Genomic DNA, 18,271 nt, shown 5'->3' with positions numbered 1-18,271 from the left:
AGTGGTTACTCTCAGCACCTCCAAACGACGCAGGCTGCGGTCTGGGGGCGTTTGGTTGTAAAAGGCCTCTATATCTCATGGCCGGAACCTTTTTAGGTTATTTGCGGGAGGAGTGATGAGGGAGTCGTTGAAAAGCTCATGGCCCGGACTTGGATGGTTATTTGCGGGGGGAGTGTTCATCGGCGGCTTTATGTTTCTATGTTTTGTAACGTGCATATGTGAGCATTTGTGTTGCATTGTGATGTGCCAACCACTGAATATTCCTAATTGGATGAGATTGCTTGGGTATGTAATTTTAGTGCATCAAGACACCCGAGGAAGATCAGTACGGTCTGGGTGTGATGGCTAATTTTACTACGCCGGAATATCAAGAGTTCCGATTTGGACAAAAGGAGAAGCTAACTCCTTGATCAAAACAACCGATAGGAGCAGCTAACTCCTTGATCAAAAGAGCAGAAAGGAGAAGCTAACTCCTTATTAAAAGAGCAAACTGATTGTCCCTCGGAATGTCCCTCGGAAATTTTTTGGGCTAACTTGAGTTGTTTTGCAAATATGGTGTAATCGCGAACGATTACTCTTTCAAGAAGGGGAGATGTAACAAACTGCTGACGTGTCAAAGCCTAAAGAATGGAGCCAACTTACAGATGAGAGCAGAAACCCTAACCCTAATTTCTGCCAGAAACCCTAACTGTTGAAACCCTAACCCTAAAACCTGCAAACCCTAATTCTAGAAACCCTAAGAAGAACAAGCAACAAAAGAAGAAGTCCTACCAACTTATGGGGATCCCGTCCGATGGGGTCCCAAGTGGCATAAAGGTATTTAAAATAAAGCAGAACACACTCAAAAGACTTTCCACATCAAAAAATGATGATGTGGCACCTGTACGGACGTCCCGGAATTTGCGGCGGATTTTTAGGGAAATCCCGAAATTTTAGGAAAGTGATTTTTTGGGGTCAGATTTTCATATTTGATGCTTTTAGGCTTTGGGCCTTTAAATATGAGCCTTGGGGGCCCTCTCTGGCACTCTTCAGCGCGCAGATTGCAGAGGAGGTGCTCCCCGGCTGGTGTACTTTGCAAATCAGCAGTAATATAAAGAAATACCGAAAGGGGCGCCAAGGTTTGGGGCCAATACTCTCTGGGGTGGAATTTCGCCACTCCGTGTCGCGTGTCGTCTCTCTCTCTCTCTCTCTCTCTCTCTCTCTCTCTCTCTCTCTCTCTCTCTCTCTCTCTCTCTCTCTCTCTCTCTCTCTCTCTCTCTCTCTCTCTCAGTTCAGTTGTTATTGAACAGTTGTTATTGAAGTGCTAAAAGTCTGTTCAGTCTGTTCTTTTCTATTGGCACGTGGTGCCTGCCTTGTGACAAGGCCCGGATGCCAAAAGCCGCACAGACTTCTACCATCATCAATATGACCATTGAGGAGGAATAGAGCCCTACATGTGCGTATTACAGGTAACAAAGACACCGAAAATGTAGAACAAGTGAAGGAACTCTTGCAGCGCATGGGCATCCCGGAACCTATGCATACAAGTCCTTGGAGAGTAGGAAAGAAGGAGTTGATGAGAAGGGAAACGTCAAAGAGAGAGCACTTATTTTGCGTCTCCCGACTTTGGAAACAAGGAAGGAATTCCTGAAGAAGAGACCAGCACTTAAGAAAACTGGGATATTTATGGGGGATGACCTTACTTTAGCACAAATAGCACATATGCAAGAGTTCAGAGATCAAGGCAGCAAGGGAGAAGGGAAAAATTGCCTTTTATAGAGGAGGGAAAGTAGTGGTTTTGGAAAGACGCACAGCATGACGGTGCGAGACATATGGGACCACACTCCGGATGGCGGCATGGATTTGTAATGGATCATATAGGCTGGATGTGGGTGCCTTTGAGGATAACTTCAGAGATAAGAGACATTGTCTTTTACTCAGAGACACATCAGAAATCTAGACAGTTGATCTCACGTGTGACTAGTTATTCATGGGAGACAGCTTGTCGGCCAGACACTAGATCCCAGCATGGGAGTTGAGATTCAGGAGGGGTAGTAGTCTTATTCAAGGAGGAGTTGCAGCCGCTATTACAGATTGTCCGGAGAGATGACCAGGCAAGATACATGTGGGTGAGACTGAGAGCTGAGACGGGCAGATTCTTATACATTGCTATATGTTACTTTCCCCCTAGCACATCAGTCTATACCTCACCTAGAGGGCAGTCCCCTTTTCTATACTTGATGACATATGGAAGTTCTCTAGAGATGGAGATATCATTCTCTTGGGAGACTTTAATGCCAGGACAGCCAACTCCCAAACGGTATTTTATGATACCTCGGAGGAGATGCTTAGAGAGATGGATATATCGGAGATGGGGCTTGACAGACACTCACAGGATAGAGAGCACATAGAGTATGGGAGATATCTCATGGAGATGACGACTACGCATGGTTTGGCCATACTTAATGGTCTAGAGATTTTTCCTTCGTCTGGGGGATTCACATGCTTTCCACACAGACATGGGGCCAGTAGAGTGGACTATGTCATGACTTCACCGAGCTTCATCTCTAGTATTCAGGATCTTAGTGTGGGACCTAGACCTGTTGGAGTAGCAGTGGACCATGCTCTCTTGACTTTTTTAGTCTTTTTCCAGTACAGTGCCTCTCAGACACCACGGAGGATTGCACACACACGGTATACTTTTACACCAGAGACGGACTCAGTTTATGTGGAGGAGATTTACAGTCGGATGTGGGCAGCCGAGCCTGTATATACCGTGGAGGAGATCACCACTCTATTGATGGAGATCTTGCATGGGGCAACAGCAGAGGCATACCCACACACTCAACCAGATCAGAGAAGACGTTCTGGGAACATGCCTCAGAATAGTTGGCATGATGAGGAGTGCAGAGAGATGAAAGTTCACATTCAAAGCGAGCTTATACTTGGAGTCATTATATATAGACAGTCTCGGATTGCCCTTTGGCGTTTAGTGCGACGGAAGAAGTGGGCCTTTTTAGCCCAGATGGAACGTGATTTATATCAGCTCTTTTTGAGTCGAGATTCAGGTGAGGCCTGGCGTCTCTTCCATGAGCACTCACCTCCTCCAGTTATTACTTCTCCCGAGATTTCGGGTCAATATACAGAATCATTATATACAGTACCTGGGCAGCCACCATTACCAGACCCGCTAGAGCCATGTCCAGCCACTAGTACCTTCTTTACCACTGAGATGTTGAAGAACGCCATTGACAGGATGAGGACTAGGAGAGCATATGATCATGATGGTTTGGTGGCAAAGCACTTGATACATGCTAGAGATTTACTGTCAGAGGGTTCTTGCCCGATTGTTTAACCGTGTCATGTGTGAGGGACTACCCAAGTCTTGGAGATTATCTACTATTGTACCTCTCTTCAAGGCAGGGGACCCCACGGTGCCAGGGAACTACCGTACTATTATGATAGGGCACACATTGGCACTGTTGTATGCATCCATTCTTGAACAGCAACTGAGTAAATGGCAGAAAATGAGGGCATACGAGCAACAGGACAAGCTGGATTCAGAAGGGATTTGTCCACTTTGGACCATATTCTTACACTCAGAGCCATTATTGAGGAGGGTCGCGCACATGGGAGACGGATGTATTGTTGCTTTGTGGACTTCCGCAAAGCATTTGACACAGTGCCAAGGGCCAGATTGATGCGCAGACTACTGAAGTTGGGAGTACCCACAGAGATCATATGGGGATCATGGCTTTATACAGCTCTGTGACTGGCCATGTACGCACTCTTGAGGGGATTTCTGACATTGTTCATTCCACTATTGGAGTGAAACAGGGGTGTCCTTTGTCCCCTACACTATTTGGTATGTATGTAGATGAGGTTTCTGACTACATTGACAGAGAGGGCGACAGAGGCGCTCAGCTAGCAGGGACATGGATCCCTTTGTTATTATATGCTGATGATATTGTGTTGATATCAGAGTCACGAGAGGGCATGCAGAGACAGTTGGATTCATTGCGCAACTTTGCAGAGGATAGTGGATTGTATGTGAACCTTGGTAAAACCAAGATTATTGTGTTTAACACCAGACCACAGTGGGTCGAGAGATCGGCACCTACACTCGTATATGGTCAGGACACTGTGGAGTACACACATGCATATACATATCTGGGGGTGGTATTCACGGGACCGAGGTTTACTCTGAGGAGAGCAGCAGAGACTAGACTGTCCAGAGCCTATGCGGCATTGGGAGGGCTAGAGAGGATGTGTTCGCAAGTTCAGTTTCAAGAACCACGAACAAAGCTATGGCTCTTTGATACTTTGGTTGCTGCAGCTATGCTTTCTGGGGTCCAGGTTTGTGGGCCATCTGTGAATCATGAGAGTTGGAGGAGCATGGAGAGACCCTTGGTATTTATGATATCCCAGATGATTAGAGCCAAGGCCTCCGTACCACATGTGATTATTCGAGCGGAGGTAGCCGCCCCTCCTATAGAGATTGAGGCTCTTACCAGATCAATGTCCTTTATGCACAGTCTATGGGATACACATAGAGGCAGATATACTAGATTGGCTCTTGAGTCCTCTAGACAGTTAGCGATGCAGGGAGACGCATCATGTTGGTATGCGCAGATGACCTCATGGTTTCAGAGGCATGGTTTCAGCATGAATAGACTATCTCCTTTTCAGTATTCCCTGGCTGCACCCTCACTGCCAGTCACACGGACGGAGATCACTAGACTCATTCGTCAAGATCTTATACAGTTGGACACCAGGAGGACATGGGTAGAGCCGATGCAGGAGTTGGGCACGAAGATGGCTTTCTACAAAGAGCATCTTCTCCAACTTTCATGAGATGGGTTTGTGATTCGTCCGAGCTACATGGACACTCATTTGTCTCATGGTCTACGATGTGCTATTGGTCAGATTCGCACATCCTCACACCAGCTGGAGATTGAGACGGGTAGATTCAGAGGGATACCACGGGAGTATAGGATATGCCAACTATGCGATAGAGAGCCAGAGACAGAGCTACACTACATATGCCACTGCACTATGTATTATGAGATACGAGGGCGCTTCCATTGCTTATTCAGGGAGGGTTTTGGACCCCTAGATAGAGTCATGAGGTATCAGGATCAGAGATGCCTTGGCTTATATCTACTTGAGCTACATCGACATAGAGATAGTTTCTTGAGGAGACATGGAGTACGACAGTCACAGAGACAGATCACAGATTTCTTTGGATCGAGGGAGCCAGGAGACCAACCACCAGCACAAAGTTGTACCCACATTCATACTAGAGGCACCCTCACTGACAAGGCGACTGAGCTCGGGAGATCGAGACAACCACGACCGAGACACAGGAGCACACTCCATCAACGGAGACTACAGCAGAGGATCAGAGGCATTCTAGCACGACACTCAGAGTGTCATTGAGGGCCTATTCTACATTTCACATTTCACACTTCATTTTTCATTTTTCACATTTTACATTCAGTACTTTTTGTACTTTTACTTCAGACATTGTATTAGATTCACCACTTTGTATCTGATGGTCTTATAGGTCATTTGGCCTTTTGAAGACGTTAATATATCATTTCATCTCTCTCTCTCTCTCTCTCTCTCTCTCTCTCTCTCTCTCTCTCTCACACACACACACACACACGCACACATGTATACACACTAACATGCATGCTACATGCACGTGCAAGCATCGGGGCAGGCATATGGAAAACACCCATGTGCACACACGTACCTTCACTGTCGCCAAAAGGAGATTGGCAATCTACTTGGAATGCAAGTACATGGGCCGGCTCTTTGTGAAAGTTTGACCAAATTTATGCAAAATGCATCCAAGCTAGAAAACAGCCTTTTCAAAAAAACTTAATTACAGAAAACCTTCTCAAACTACATAATAGAATCTTTTCTCTTAGATAACGGTGAAATGGACATTGAGGTGTGAGGGGGGGGTGGGGGTTATGCATGTGAGCAATTTTAAATTTTCTTGCAAATAATCATACAGTAGATAATTTTACTTCTCCAAATTAAAAGAGATGCTTAAAATGCATAAATAATACAGCTCGATCCATTACATGTTGTAAGTATGCCTACCTCCTTGAAATCATTGATTCCCTTTTTGAGTAGATTGTCTGCATCCTTCAACTTTTTGTTCCTTTTTGAAGCATTTTGTAGAATATACTCCTAAAGCATTTCAAAGAGTCTCTCTCTCTCTCTCTCTCTCTCTCTCTCTCTCTCTCTCTCTCTCTCTTCCTATTATTATTCTCCCTGCTACACAAGAAAAAGCTTTTTATTAAAATGAACATCTCAATGGCACAACCTCAAGATAAATGTACAGAGCCAATGACAACAAAGGTCTAATCCTCAATCTGTACATAAAATATACAACGAAGACCAAGACTATTTCTTCGTTTGCAAAAAAAGTCTCTCAAATCTTCAAACATATACTTTTTTTTGCAATCCAAGAGGGGGGCATAATCACTTCCGGTGAGGGATCGGACAATATATAGAGACAACTACTGAAGTTAGGTGCTCATGCAATCATGCGAATTCAATTTGCAAAATCTTTGTGTGCACGCAAGTGGAAGGGCAGGGTTGCTTTTATAAGCCTAGACTACCCGCAACAATGGCAGGTCCCTCAAAAAGCAAGGCGCCCCAAATCCCCCCACCTCTCCCCTTGAATTTTTTCTCAACGCCTGCAATTTTTCTAAAAAAGGAGAAAGAAAAGAAATTCTTTAAACGTTATTTTGAAAATTCAGTTTTAGAGAGAGAAAACTCGTTTTTTGAGAGAAATTTCTGCATGTTCGAGAGAAAATCAGATTTAAAGAGTAAATCAATGCTCTCTAAAGAGAGAAGATGGAATCTAGAGAGACAAAGTCAATGTGCAGCGTAGAGGATTCTAGCTTTGACGAAGAGATTGGCATGGATAGAGAGAGAGAGAGAGAGAGAGAGAGAGAGCAGGGCTACAATGTCACTTGGACAGGACAGGTAGTTTGTACAATTGGTTTGGAGTTCACAGTGGACGGACTCTCGCCTGGGCAGTGACAAGTGGCAGTGATATGGGTGGTGGTCTAGTGGACACCGTGGCCAGACCACCACCACCACAGTTTGGAGATAGACGTAGTTGGACATTGATATTTTGCTAGCCATTGGTGGCTCTTTATGATTGTATATGTGTGATTGGTTCTAGTCGTCGGATGTCTTGAGTCTTGGGTCTTGCGTCCAGCACCGCACATCTACACTCTCCGTGCACATTGGAGCCTCGACACCCCCATTGTACTTGTGAGTCTTCGGCTTGGAGCTGAGTGTGCTGCCAGCTAGAGTCTGTACTAGTGACATTGAGTATTGCAGAGTACGGTTTGAGGATGTCTTCTCACCGCCAGTTACACAGAATGTTGGTGCTAGTGACGTACCTTCCACTAGTACACACACACATGTTGCTCCAGAGAGAGCAAAATCCAGCAGTCAGACACTTCGGAGATCTACTCGTACATCTCGTGCACCTGAGCGTTTTGAGCAGGATTGAACTCCTTGCTAGTCACTGATTGCGGTGAACCCACTTGCTACAAAGAGGCCATTCAAATGGATGATAGCGTGAAGTGGAAAGAAGCTATGCAATCTAAGTATAACTCGATTTTAGCCAATGAAACTTGGGAATTGACAGAGTTACCAACGGGTAAATAGGCATTGCCATGCAAATGGTGTACAAGAAGAAGTATATCATAGATGATCTGGAGCCTAAGTATAAGGCAAGATTGGTTGCTAAAGGGTTCAAGCAAACGAAAGGCGTGGATTTTGATGAAATCTTTTCTCCAGTGGTCAAGATGACTACATTGTGTCTTGTGCTTGGTCTTGTAGCCATCGAGGACTTGGAATTGGTCCAAATGGATGTGAAGACAACGTTTCTTCATGGGGATCTTGAAGAGGATGTTTACATGAAACAACCAGAGGGTTTTGTGATAAAGTCTGAGAAGCCAACACGGGCAGAACTGGTGTGTAGACTCAAGAAAGCTTTGAAGTTTGTATGGATTAAAGCAAGGCTCAAGGCAATGGTACATCAAGTTTGATAAGTACATTCACTCCCAGGGTTACGTACGAAGCCAAGAGGATCACTGCTTGTACACAAAGAGGTTGAACGATGGTTCCCTCATTATTCTGATTTTGTATGTGGATGATATGCTCGTAGTTGGAAAGTCCAAAGATGAGATTGCACTTCTCAAGGATGCCTTAAGCAAGCAGTTCGCTATGAAAGATTTGGGCGATGCACATCACTTTCTTGGTATGGTATCAAGAGAGATCACAAACGTGGTATACTTGAACTTTCACACGAAGAGTATGTCCACAAGATCTTGCAACATTTTACATGCAAGGGGGGAAAGCATTGGTATCCCAATGGCAGCATACGAAAAACTTAGCAATCCTGATTGTCCGAAATCGGATGCTGAAAAGGCACAGATGGCAAAGGTGCCGTATTCTTCGGCAGTTGATAGTCTCATGTTCGCCATGGTTAGCACACTGCCAGACATTGCATATACAATGGGAGTGGTCAGCAGGTTTATGGCAAATCCAAGCAGAAAGCATTGGGAAGCAATAAAGCACATCTTGAGATATGTCAAGGGCAAAGCTAGCAAGTGCTTACGCTTTGGGAATAGTAATGCATCCATAGTTGGATACACTGATTCGGATTATGCGGATTGTGTGAACACTAGGCGATCCACATCTGGCCATGTTTTCTTGTTCGCTGGAGAGGCAGTTTCTTGGAGATCATGTATCCAGAATTGCACTTCGTCTTCCACCACTGAAGCAGAGTATGTTGCAGTTTCTAGTTCCAGAAAGGAAGCTGTGTGGTTATCTCGTCCAGTGGGAGATTCTGGTATACACCAGACTCCAATACTACATTGTGACAGTCAGAGCGTCATTGCGTTAGCATAGAACCCCGTGTTTCACTCCAAGTCGAAACACATAGAGGTCGGGTATCATGTGCTATGGGATATTTTGGCTAGCAAACGTGTTGAGTTAGTCAAAGTTCACACGGATGAAAACCCAACGGATGCTTGTAGCGCGGATAATGTGTCGTGCTCTCTACTGTGGGTGGTCCTCAGTGCAATGTGCGTGACAATCTCACTCAACAGACTGAAAAGAAAGGAAACAATAGACATCAACTGAGCTCACAAAGACACAACAGCAAACCAGAACATATGACTCGAGACTATCTCAAAGAACTGATACAGACTCTGGCGTGGCAGCACATTCAGCTCCAGCTCAGGACTCACAGCTACAATGGGGGTGTCGAGGCTCAGATGTGCCGGGATGGTGAAGACGTGCTTTGTGTATAGACTCACTCTAGACGACTACGTAAAGATGATGATGACCAAACTGCTGCTAGCCATATGTATAATCATAATGTCAGCCATCTAAATCTATCCCCAACTGATAACTGAGTGGTGGTGACTTGGCCACGATGTCCACTAGACCACCTAGACCACCGTCCGTATCCCCTGCCACGTGTCACTGCCCAGCCAAGAGAGTCTGTCCAGTCCGGTGTGAACTAGCCTCGGCCAACTATAACTTGTCCTGTGAAAGTGACACTGTAGCCTACTACAGGTTGCCCGCCACAAGACCGCTCACCGTCTCGGTGAGAGGAAATACTGAAAAAAATTTGAAAGAAACCGCTTCTGTACATCTTTCGTGAAGAAAGTGTGAGGCCCAAACATGACCTTAGATGCCTCAAAAGTGGGGTTAAAACACTGCACTGCTTGCAGACGCCTTAAGCCTATGAATAGGCGAGAACCCAGTATGATTTCATAGTCCTAGAATCCCAATTGGCAAAACAGAATGAGGCCCCACTACAAAGAGGTATGCTTGGTTTGGGTCCAGCATATCTTTATCTTTGATAACCATAGAGAGAGGAAAATGACCCGGTCCATGCTTGCAAATGAACCTTGCAACACTTTCTGTACAATATTGTTCTCGAAAAGAGGGATGACCATAAGGTGGAGTAACACCGCAAATAAGGTTAGGCTCCATTGTGATGGCAGAACGAAAAGCATTAACAACAACGGGATGCTTGAAAGCCACAAGGAAACCAGGTGAATGCTTGAAAGCCGAGGGGTGGGTAGGTAGTAGGTAGGGGGCGAGGGGTAGGTAGGGGGGCGAGGGCGAGGCCTAGGTAGGGGGAGGGGGAGGTAGGGAGAGGGCAAGGGGGTAGGTAGAGGGGAGGGCGAGGGCAAGGCCTAGGGAGGGGAAGGCGAGGGCGAGGGTAAGAGGGGTGGGTAGGGGCGGAGTAGGGGGAGGACAAGGGCGAGGGCAAGAGGGGGGGTGGGTAGGGGCGAGAGTTAGGTAGGGGGAGGCGAGGGTAGGTAGGGGGTGAGGGGTAGGTATGGGGCCGAGGGCGAGGCCTAGGTAGGGGGAGGGCGAGGGCGAGGGAGGTAGGGAGAGGGCGAGGGGTAGGTAGGGGGGAAGGCGAGGGCGAGGCGTAGGGAGGGGAAGGCAAGGGCGAGGGAGGTAGGGAGAGGGCGAGGGTAGGGGCGAGGGCAAGAGGGGTGGGTAGGGGCGAGTAGGGGGAGGGAAAGGGCAAGAGAGGGGGTGGGTAGGGGCGAGTAGGGGGTGGGTAGGGGCGAGAGTTACGTAGGGGGAGGCGAGGGTAGGTAGGGGGTGGGTAGGGGCGAGGGCAAGAGGAGTGGGTAGGGACGAGTAGGGGAGGGCAAGGGCGAGGGCAAGAGAGGGGGGGGCGAGTAGGGGGTGGGTAGGGGCGAGAGTTAGGTAGGGGGAGGCGAGGGTAGGTAGGGGGTGGGTAGGGGCGAGGGCAAGAGGGGTGGGTAGGGGGAGGGGGAGGGCGAGGGCAAGAGAGAGAGGGTGGGTAGGGGCGAGTAGTAGGGGTAAGATAGGGCGAGTGGGGGGAGGGCAAAGGCGAGGGCAAGAGAGGGGGGGGCAAGTAGGGGCGAGAGTTAGGTAGGGGGAGGCGAGGGTAGGTAGGGGGTGGGTAGGGGCGAGTAGGGGGAGGGCAAGGGCGAGGGCAAGAGAGTGGGTGGGTAGGGGCGAGTGCAAAAGGAAGGGGTGGGTAGGTAGGGCGAGTAGGGGGAAGATAGGGGCGAGTAGGGGGAGGGCAAGAGAGGGGGTGGGTAGGGGCGAGAGTGTGTGAGGGGGTGGGAGATAAAAAATACACATCTCCAATGCAAAGTATAGTCGGATGAATTCTTGTTGCAGTGTAGATGAATTCCATGGTTCACTCGCTGAAAGAGAAGATGCTACAGAGCGCAACAACCATGAGCAAGACAATTATCATGAGCAGGGAATTCATGAAGCAGGACGAGCTCTGTGAAGTGAGCTTTGTTCTGGTCGGAGAAGCAGACACCAATGGGGCTGATGTTTGAGGGGGGGTGAACTCCTGTCGAGGAGATTTTCGTTTGATTCTATGATCCTGCATAGGCTCACCAAATTCAAAGGCTTCCACCAAGGGCGCATCCGGAGTAACTTCTATGACCTTCAACCATTGAGCTGGCTCAGGTGGCTCATTGGGTTTAGTTACTTTAGAAACATTGGGAGAGGGTGTACCTTCAGGAAAAGAGTGAATAGAGACTCCATAACAGGGCATAGCTTTGGTAGCATCCAACCACTCCAACAGATCCTCGTCTGACCCGTCAGGTGGAGTAGGCTGTTCCAATCCAAGGCTGGTTGCTAGGGACAAAGAACTATGTTGCACTATGGGATCCACACCTCCCTCTAGGCGAATGGGTTGCATTTGGGAGCCAGGAGTATGTATCCACATGGCATCGTTTGCGCAATCATGAAGTGCTTTAGTGTGTCGCAGCCATGGTCTACCGATGAGCAAAGGTAATCCACCCTCAACCTAGGGAAGACGAACCACAACAAAATCCAGACTAAAAGTGAAATCTTGTACTTGTAGAGGCACATTGTCTACTATGTCCACTGGGTAGACTGTCCGTTGGTCGGCCAATGTAACTGTAAAGGGAGTACGGCGAGTAGGCTGTAGACCTAGAGCTAACATAGTGAACTCGGGCATCAGGTTGATGCCAGATCCACCATCCACTATCACTCCTGAGAATTGCCGACCCAAAACGGACACTGTCAGGCGAGGGCTTCTATAATCAGTGAGGGGAGCAGCGGGATTGGATATCATATAGGACTCTGATGGTCGCATTGGGAGGTGCCCGCCACTAGGACTGGCTCCGGGATAAAGTGACTGAATAACAGTGAGGGTGTCAATTCTAAAACTAGCATCTAGTCGCAGCATGTCATCTAGGGACACTTGTTGGAAGGTGTTCTTCAAGACTGTCTCTGCTGTAAACTTTTCATGTTCTACCAGTGGTTTCTCTGGTACCTTGATCTTCTGTAGATCGGAAACTGTTTCCAAGAAAGCTTCATCAATATCGGAGAGCCAAGATTTGGATTCTTTCATGGCACTGGGACATGGCTTGTTAATAGTTGAAGGTAGGGTATTTACTGGTGTGAGAATATGTGGGGGAGTTGGACTTGCTGGAATGCTAAGACCGAGAGCGGCTCTCTGGGCCGGGTCAGGATGCCCGATGGCTCCTCTACCAGCTGCGGCAGCTTATATTGAGGGGTAACCACGTGGGTAGAAGGGGGGGTTGAGAAACGGCGCTAACTGCTATCAAATTGAGCTTGGGAAAGGCAAACTCATTCTGGCTTTGACTTGGGTTCGAAGCCGTGGATACACGAATTTTAGGGCAATCCTTATTGTAGTGATCCTTCGTTTCGGGACAATGACGGCAGGGAGGAGACCCTTCTGTCAAGAGGCATTTGCTTTGGTAATGCCCATATTCTCCGCATCTGTAGCACAAAATGGGCCGATTCAATGGGCGAGTCGAAGGGCGAGGTGGTCCTTGCTCCTGGTGCATGGAGTTGGAGGTGGAGGCATAGAAGTTTTGAGGTGATGAGGGAGCATGGGTATGATAAAAGCTCTGAGATGGAAAAGTACTTTGCATACCTTGCATAGGAGGGGCTGTCAGGAAAGGTGGCATATGGTGTGGATGACCACAAGGAGAAACCATGTTGGATGCAGGTGTTGGCCCTTGTTGAAGAGTAGGACCAAGATTCTGTTGTATTTGTCGCAATCCCTTGAGGTAGTAACAGCCCTTGTCCTCATGTCCAGATTTTTCACAGAAGTGGCAGTAAACCCAAAGGGGGCATTCTTGTGGAGGGTGTCCTCAAGAGCGGCATGAGCTACACCAAACCGTAGCTTTAGTCTCCTGTTGACACTTGAGCTCTTCTAGCTCGCGCTTGATCTGTTCCAATGCCTCGTGATGTGGAGGCTTCTCCTGTGGAAGAGAGAAGGACCTCTCCTCTTGAAGAGCTCGCTGTAACTTTAGGGCTTCCAGTTCCCTGCGTAAAGAAGTTAAAGGATCAGAAGGACTTTCTAAAGACACTGAGGGGGTTTCTACCCGAGGAGAGTTGGTGAACAGCTTCCTAGCCCCCTCTATCCTAGTAGCAGCTGCGATGAACTCCTCCAGAGTGGCGTCCGGTCGGAGGCTCTCTCGGAGTTCTTGGTGAGAAGTTTTGGGAAGCGCCTTCTCCACCCACTTCTTAACCATAAATTCACCGGGTTGTTGGGGAAGCTTGGCAACCAGAGACTTGGTTTTAGTCATAAGCTCTGCAAAAGTCTCCTCTGGCTGGAGCACCAAGTTGGCCAACTCATCCAACACCTTCTCCTGGTAGTCACATGGCCTGAAAGCTGCACAGAATTGTTGTCTCAAGGCTGCCCAAGTTGCAAAATGGTTCTCTGCAAACTGGCTGTACCATCTGTCTACTAAGCCATCCAAGGTGGATGGAAAGAGTACCAAATAAGCATCTTCTCTGTTAAGACCACGACCCCTACAGAGAGATACGAACCTCCTTGCATGGTCGTCAGCATCTTCTGAAGAGAGTCCTTTGAAGATGGGGACCTTGATGTTTACTTTGGCCAAAACACTAGCCAACACCTCCATGGCCCCTTGCTGAGCTTGTTGCTCAATCATCAATGACCTGCTGTAACAGAATAGGAGAGAGAAGGTGATCTGGAAGATGTGGAACCGGATGAAGGAATGGGGGATGTCGTATGTGGAGGTATGGGTGATGAGGTTAATGGACTTCTACTAGGTACCAAAGGTAGTCTTCTGTTATAGTACTTCACAAGGCTCAGTAGTGCGCTTTGACGCTCGACTGACCGCCTGTATGTGTCATGCAGTGACCACCAACCCAACCAAGCTTTGGGCAAGAAGACCTTGAATTGGCTGAAGACTGGTCTAGACTCTACTAGACCAGGCAAGTGACTAGACCAGGCTGGACCAGGGACGAGGAGGACTAGACCAGGGTCGAGGAGGAATAGACCAGGGACAAGGGCTGGTTGGACAAGGGCGAGAGATGACTAGGGCGAGGGAGGACTAGACCAGTTGCACCAGGAGAGAGGAGAACAGTGCAAGGCAAGGTAGGCGAAACTAGATAAACCCAACTAGCTTCTAGATTTGTACCTCACAGAGTGAGATTTCAGTTGAGGTCCCACCGTGATCGCCAAAATGAGAGCACATGTAGCACGGATAATGTGTCGCGCTCTCTACAATGGGTGGTCCTTAGTGCAATGTGCGTGACAATCTCACTCAACATACTAAAAAGAAAGGAAACAATAGACATCAACTGAGCTCACAAAGACACAACAACAGACAAGAACATATGACTCGACTATCTCAAAGAACTGATACAGACTTTGACGTGGCAGCACACTCAGCTCCAGCCCCGGACTCACAGCTACAATGGGGTGTCGAGGCTCAGATGTGCCGGGATGGTGAAGATGTGCTCTGTGTATAGACTCACTCTAGACGACTACGTAAAGATAATGATGACCAAACAGCTGCTAGCCATATGTATAATCATAAAGAGCCACCAACGGCTCATAAATGTCGGCCATCTAAATCTATCCCCAACTGATAACTGAGTGGTGGTGACTTAGCCACGATGTCCACTAGACCACCTAGACCACCGTCCGTATCCCCTGCCACGTGTCACTGCCTAGCCAAGAGAGTCCGTCCAGTCTGGTGCCAACCAACCTCGGCAAACTGTAACTTGTCTTGTGAAAGTGACACTGTAGCCTGCTACAATGCTCTAACAAAGAGCCTAGCCTGAGAGCAGTTCACACATTGCATAGAGATGATGGGCGCAGGGTGAAGCTACATTCATGCTTCACGGTTTTGTACATTTGGACATAGTAACCTCTACAGTCTTTAGCCATTGGGGCAACATTGGCCTTCAAGTGGGAGATTGTTGGGTTTCACGCCCGTGGCCAGTTATGGCCGGGCGACCGCCTACTTATTCTTTTGTTCATAAAGATAATAAGGAGGAGAGAGTGTTTACTCTCTCAAGCTCCACCAAAGGAAGTGTGTTTGCTCCTCCATCCCCTTCCCCCTTCTCCTTCCCTCTCTTGCACACTTGTTTTACTCTCTCAAGCTCCACCAAAGGAAGTGTGTGTGCTTCTGCATCCCCTTCCCCCTTCTCCTTCCCTCTCTTGCACACTCTGTCTCCGCTCCATCACTTTCGGTATTTCTTTATATTACTTGAACTCAGTACAATGCCAGTACTCGTGCTCTGTACCTTCACACGGAAGAGTGCCAGAGACTAAGCCCTCTGCACATATTTAAAAGCCCTTGGCCTTAAAAAGAAGTTACATGAAAAGCAATCAAACTAAAAAACCTATGGCCTCAAAAGCTGGAGCTGAAAACTGCCCAACATAAATCACTGAAATCCGTACAAGCTGCCACGTCAACATGTCAGCGTGAAACACGGAATTTTGTATAGATTGCCATGTCAACAAGTCAACACAAAGTGAGGGCATCCGTACAGCTGCCACTCATCAGGTCTCCGTGCGCGTGTGTGTGTGTGGGCTTGCTTTATTTTTAATGCCTTTATGTCACTTGGGCCCCATCGAACGGGGTCCCATAAGTTGGTGGGAACTCTTCTTTAATAATAGGCCACTCGGCAAGGCTTTGTAAGTCGGTAAACTTCTTCTGCTTCTTCGCTTAGGGTTTAAGCTTGTCGGCTGGGATCTACAGGTTGGCTTCGTTCTTCAATGGCTTGACACGTCAGCAGTTTGTGACATCTGCCATGGCAACCCCAAGAGATATGAGGTCTGCTATCAACCTGATGGCCTCGTTGTGTGCTGACCATAGGGTTCCAAACAAGTGGCTCCCCTCAACCGCTCCTCAATGCATGTGGGCTGATGCACTCAAGGCCACCCTGCAGCTGCTTTCAAGAACGAAGCAAGCTCGTAGCAAAGATATCCTCCCATCTCCTGCTCAGGCCTACTCTTCGCATCTCAAAGAAAATCCAACGGGTGGAGGGGCTCCATGGTCCGCCTGTCTGTGGGACCCGTGCTTGAATCCGGTGAAGTAGCAGCTCCAAGGCTCCTACCCTAGAAGAAGTCCTCTAACCACAAGCTTCCCAAGGAGCACTCTACTCTGACGTGCTGGGTCAATGATCTTCGACTAGTAAAGTGATGACCTGCTAGGAGACCTTGGCCCGAGCCAACTGCAAGTCTCACCCTGACCACAAGAAGTTTATGATCAGCCGCTTAAGTTGGCTGATGCAAGAGCTGGGAAAAGCCCAAGAAGAGGTGATGTGCCACATAGTGGCCAATAGCGCCTAGTTGGCCACAATAACCTTGCTGGCAAGTGAAAGCCATGCTGAGCTCCAATGCAGCACTTTCCTCTTCATGAAGAGGAGGAGAGGAGCAATTTGCTGCTCTGGTGGCTTCTCCTGCAAATATGAAAATGTAGCCAGATATAGATCTCCTACTTACTTTGTAACCCACATAATCTGCACCTGTATAATCAACCATAGATGCATCGCTGTTACCAAAGCATAAACACCTGCTTGTTGTACCCTTCAAGAATATGAGGATGTGTTTCACTGCTATCCAATGCTGCTTGCTAGGATTAGCCATATATCGACTAACCACTCCCATTGCAAATGCAATGTTTGGCCTTGTAGCTACCATAGCATACATTAGATTGTCTACAGGTGAAGAATATGGCACACTTGCAATTTCTGCTCTCTCTCTCTCAACATCTAACTTGGAAGAATCTTCCTTGCTTAGTTTCGAATATGACGATAGTTGGGTACTCACAACCTTCCCTAATTGGGTATGGAAGCACTACCAACCCAAAAATCCATTGCCTTCCGCCAGTTGATCAGTGCTCTTGAAGCACAACAGAACATCTCAAGAGACTGCTCAGGTCTGTGCAAGTTGGCCATCATGACCTTGGTTTTCCCAAGGTTCATTGTCAGCCCTCTCTATATACAAAAGTCGTCAAGAGCCTCGAGGTGTCGCTGTAAGCCCTCCTATGACTCAGAGATCAAAACAATGTCGTCAACATAAAGCATGATAGGTACTAGTGTACCTCCAAGTTCTGCACCCTCGCCACTAGCTCGTAGTATGTGATATGAGATCTCATCCATGTAGATCTCGAAGAGGGTTGGGGAGCTTGCTTCACATCAATGGTGCTAGTAATAGAGTTTGATAAGCTTCCGGGGCAACACACTCTCTCTATCACCTACTCATATAAACTATATATAGACCAAGTAGCAAGGTAGTCTCTTCTTTTGCGCTTTTGCCCCATCAATGAGGCAGCACAGAACGAAGATGTGATCTATGGTAGAGAAGGCTCGTTTGAAACCTACCGAGCCTTGGGCTCTAAGTCCGTCCCTCTCTGCATATAAGTTGAGCTCTACCTCAAGTATTGCTTCGTAGAGTTTGGTCATAGTGTGGTGGCCAATCATGATGGTCCTCTAATTCCCTGGGTCCACGGTGTCGCGAGACTCGTGGATAGGCACAATAGTGTGTCTAGTCCACTCCTCTGGGAAGCCCTCTACAATAGCCTATTGAAGATGTGTGCAATCAACGGGGCTATAGTGTTGGCTGTGTAAATGAGGTGCTCATTTTGTAGTCCTGTGTGGTCAGCAGATCTGCGATGCTGTAGTCGACGTATGGCTGGTATGATGAGATGATAGCGCATCACAAGAGGTTTATTGAGTGATAATGTGCTCTGAGTTATAAAGATGCGAGGTTGTTTAAGTGTCTGTGTGCTTTTTCTAAACCTTCATCAACAGCAATGTGGCCAATCACTTATAAAAGGAGGCAAAGGCCTCATTTGCAACCACGACTTCTATTGGCAAAGTGACAGTGGTCAGCCCATGAGGCCAGGCATGCACAAGGTCACCTCCTCGCCAGGTGGTACGGGGAGCTTAGTCTTACAGGTGCATGCCT

General features: G+C 47.8%; 1 protein-coding gene across 2 annotated transcripts in view; it reads right to left on the bottom strand.

Annotated features, from left to right (window-relative positions):
• The window catches only part of RECQL3 (DEAD/DEAH box RNA helicase family protein), a 156,182-nt gene that overhangs the window by 15,130 nt on the left and 122,781 nt on the right, over nucleotides 1-18,271 (bottom strand). For both annotated transcript variants that reach the window (XM_086502269.1, XM_086502268.1), the window contains one exon: nucleotides 6,094-6,183. In XM_086502269.1, the coding sequence (XP_086358395.1) occupies nucleotides 6,094-6,183 (90 nt within the window). The remainder of the gene's footprint in view (nucleotides 1-6,093; nucleotides 6,184-18,271) is intronic.

The sequence above is a fragment of the Adiantum capillus-veneris genome, chromosome 26 (assembly GCF_014529385.1).
Source record: "Adiantum capillus-veneris isolate H3 chromosome 26, ASM1452938v2, whole genome shotgun sequence".
In the NCBI taxonomy this organism is placed as follows: domain Eukaryota; kingdom Viridiplantae; phylum Streptophyta; class Polypodiopsida; order Polypodiales; family Pteridaceae; genus Adiantum; species Adiantum capillus-veneris.
This window is presented reverse-complemented; position numbering and strand designations above follow the sequence as displayed.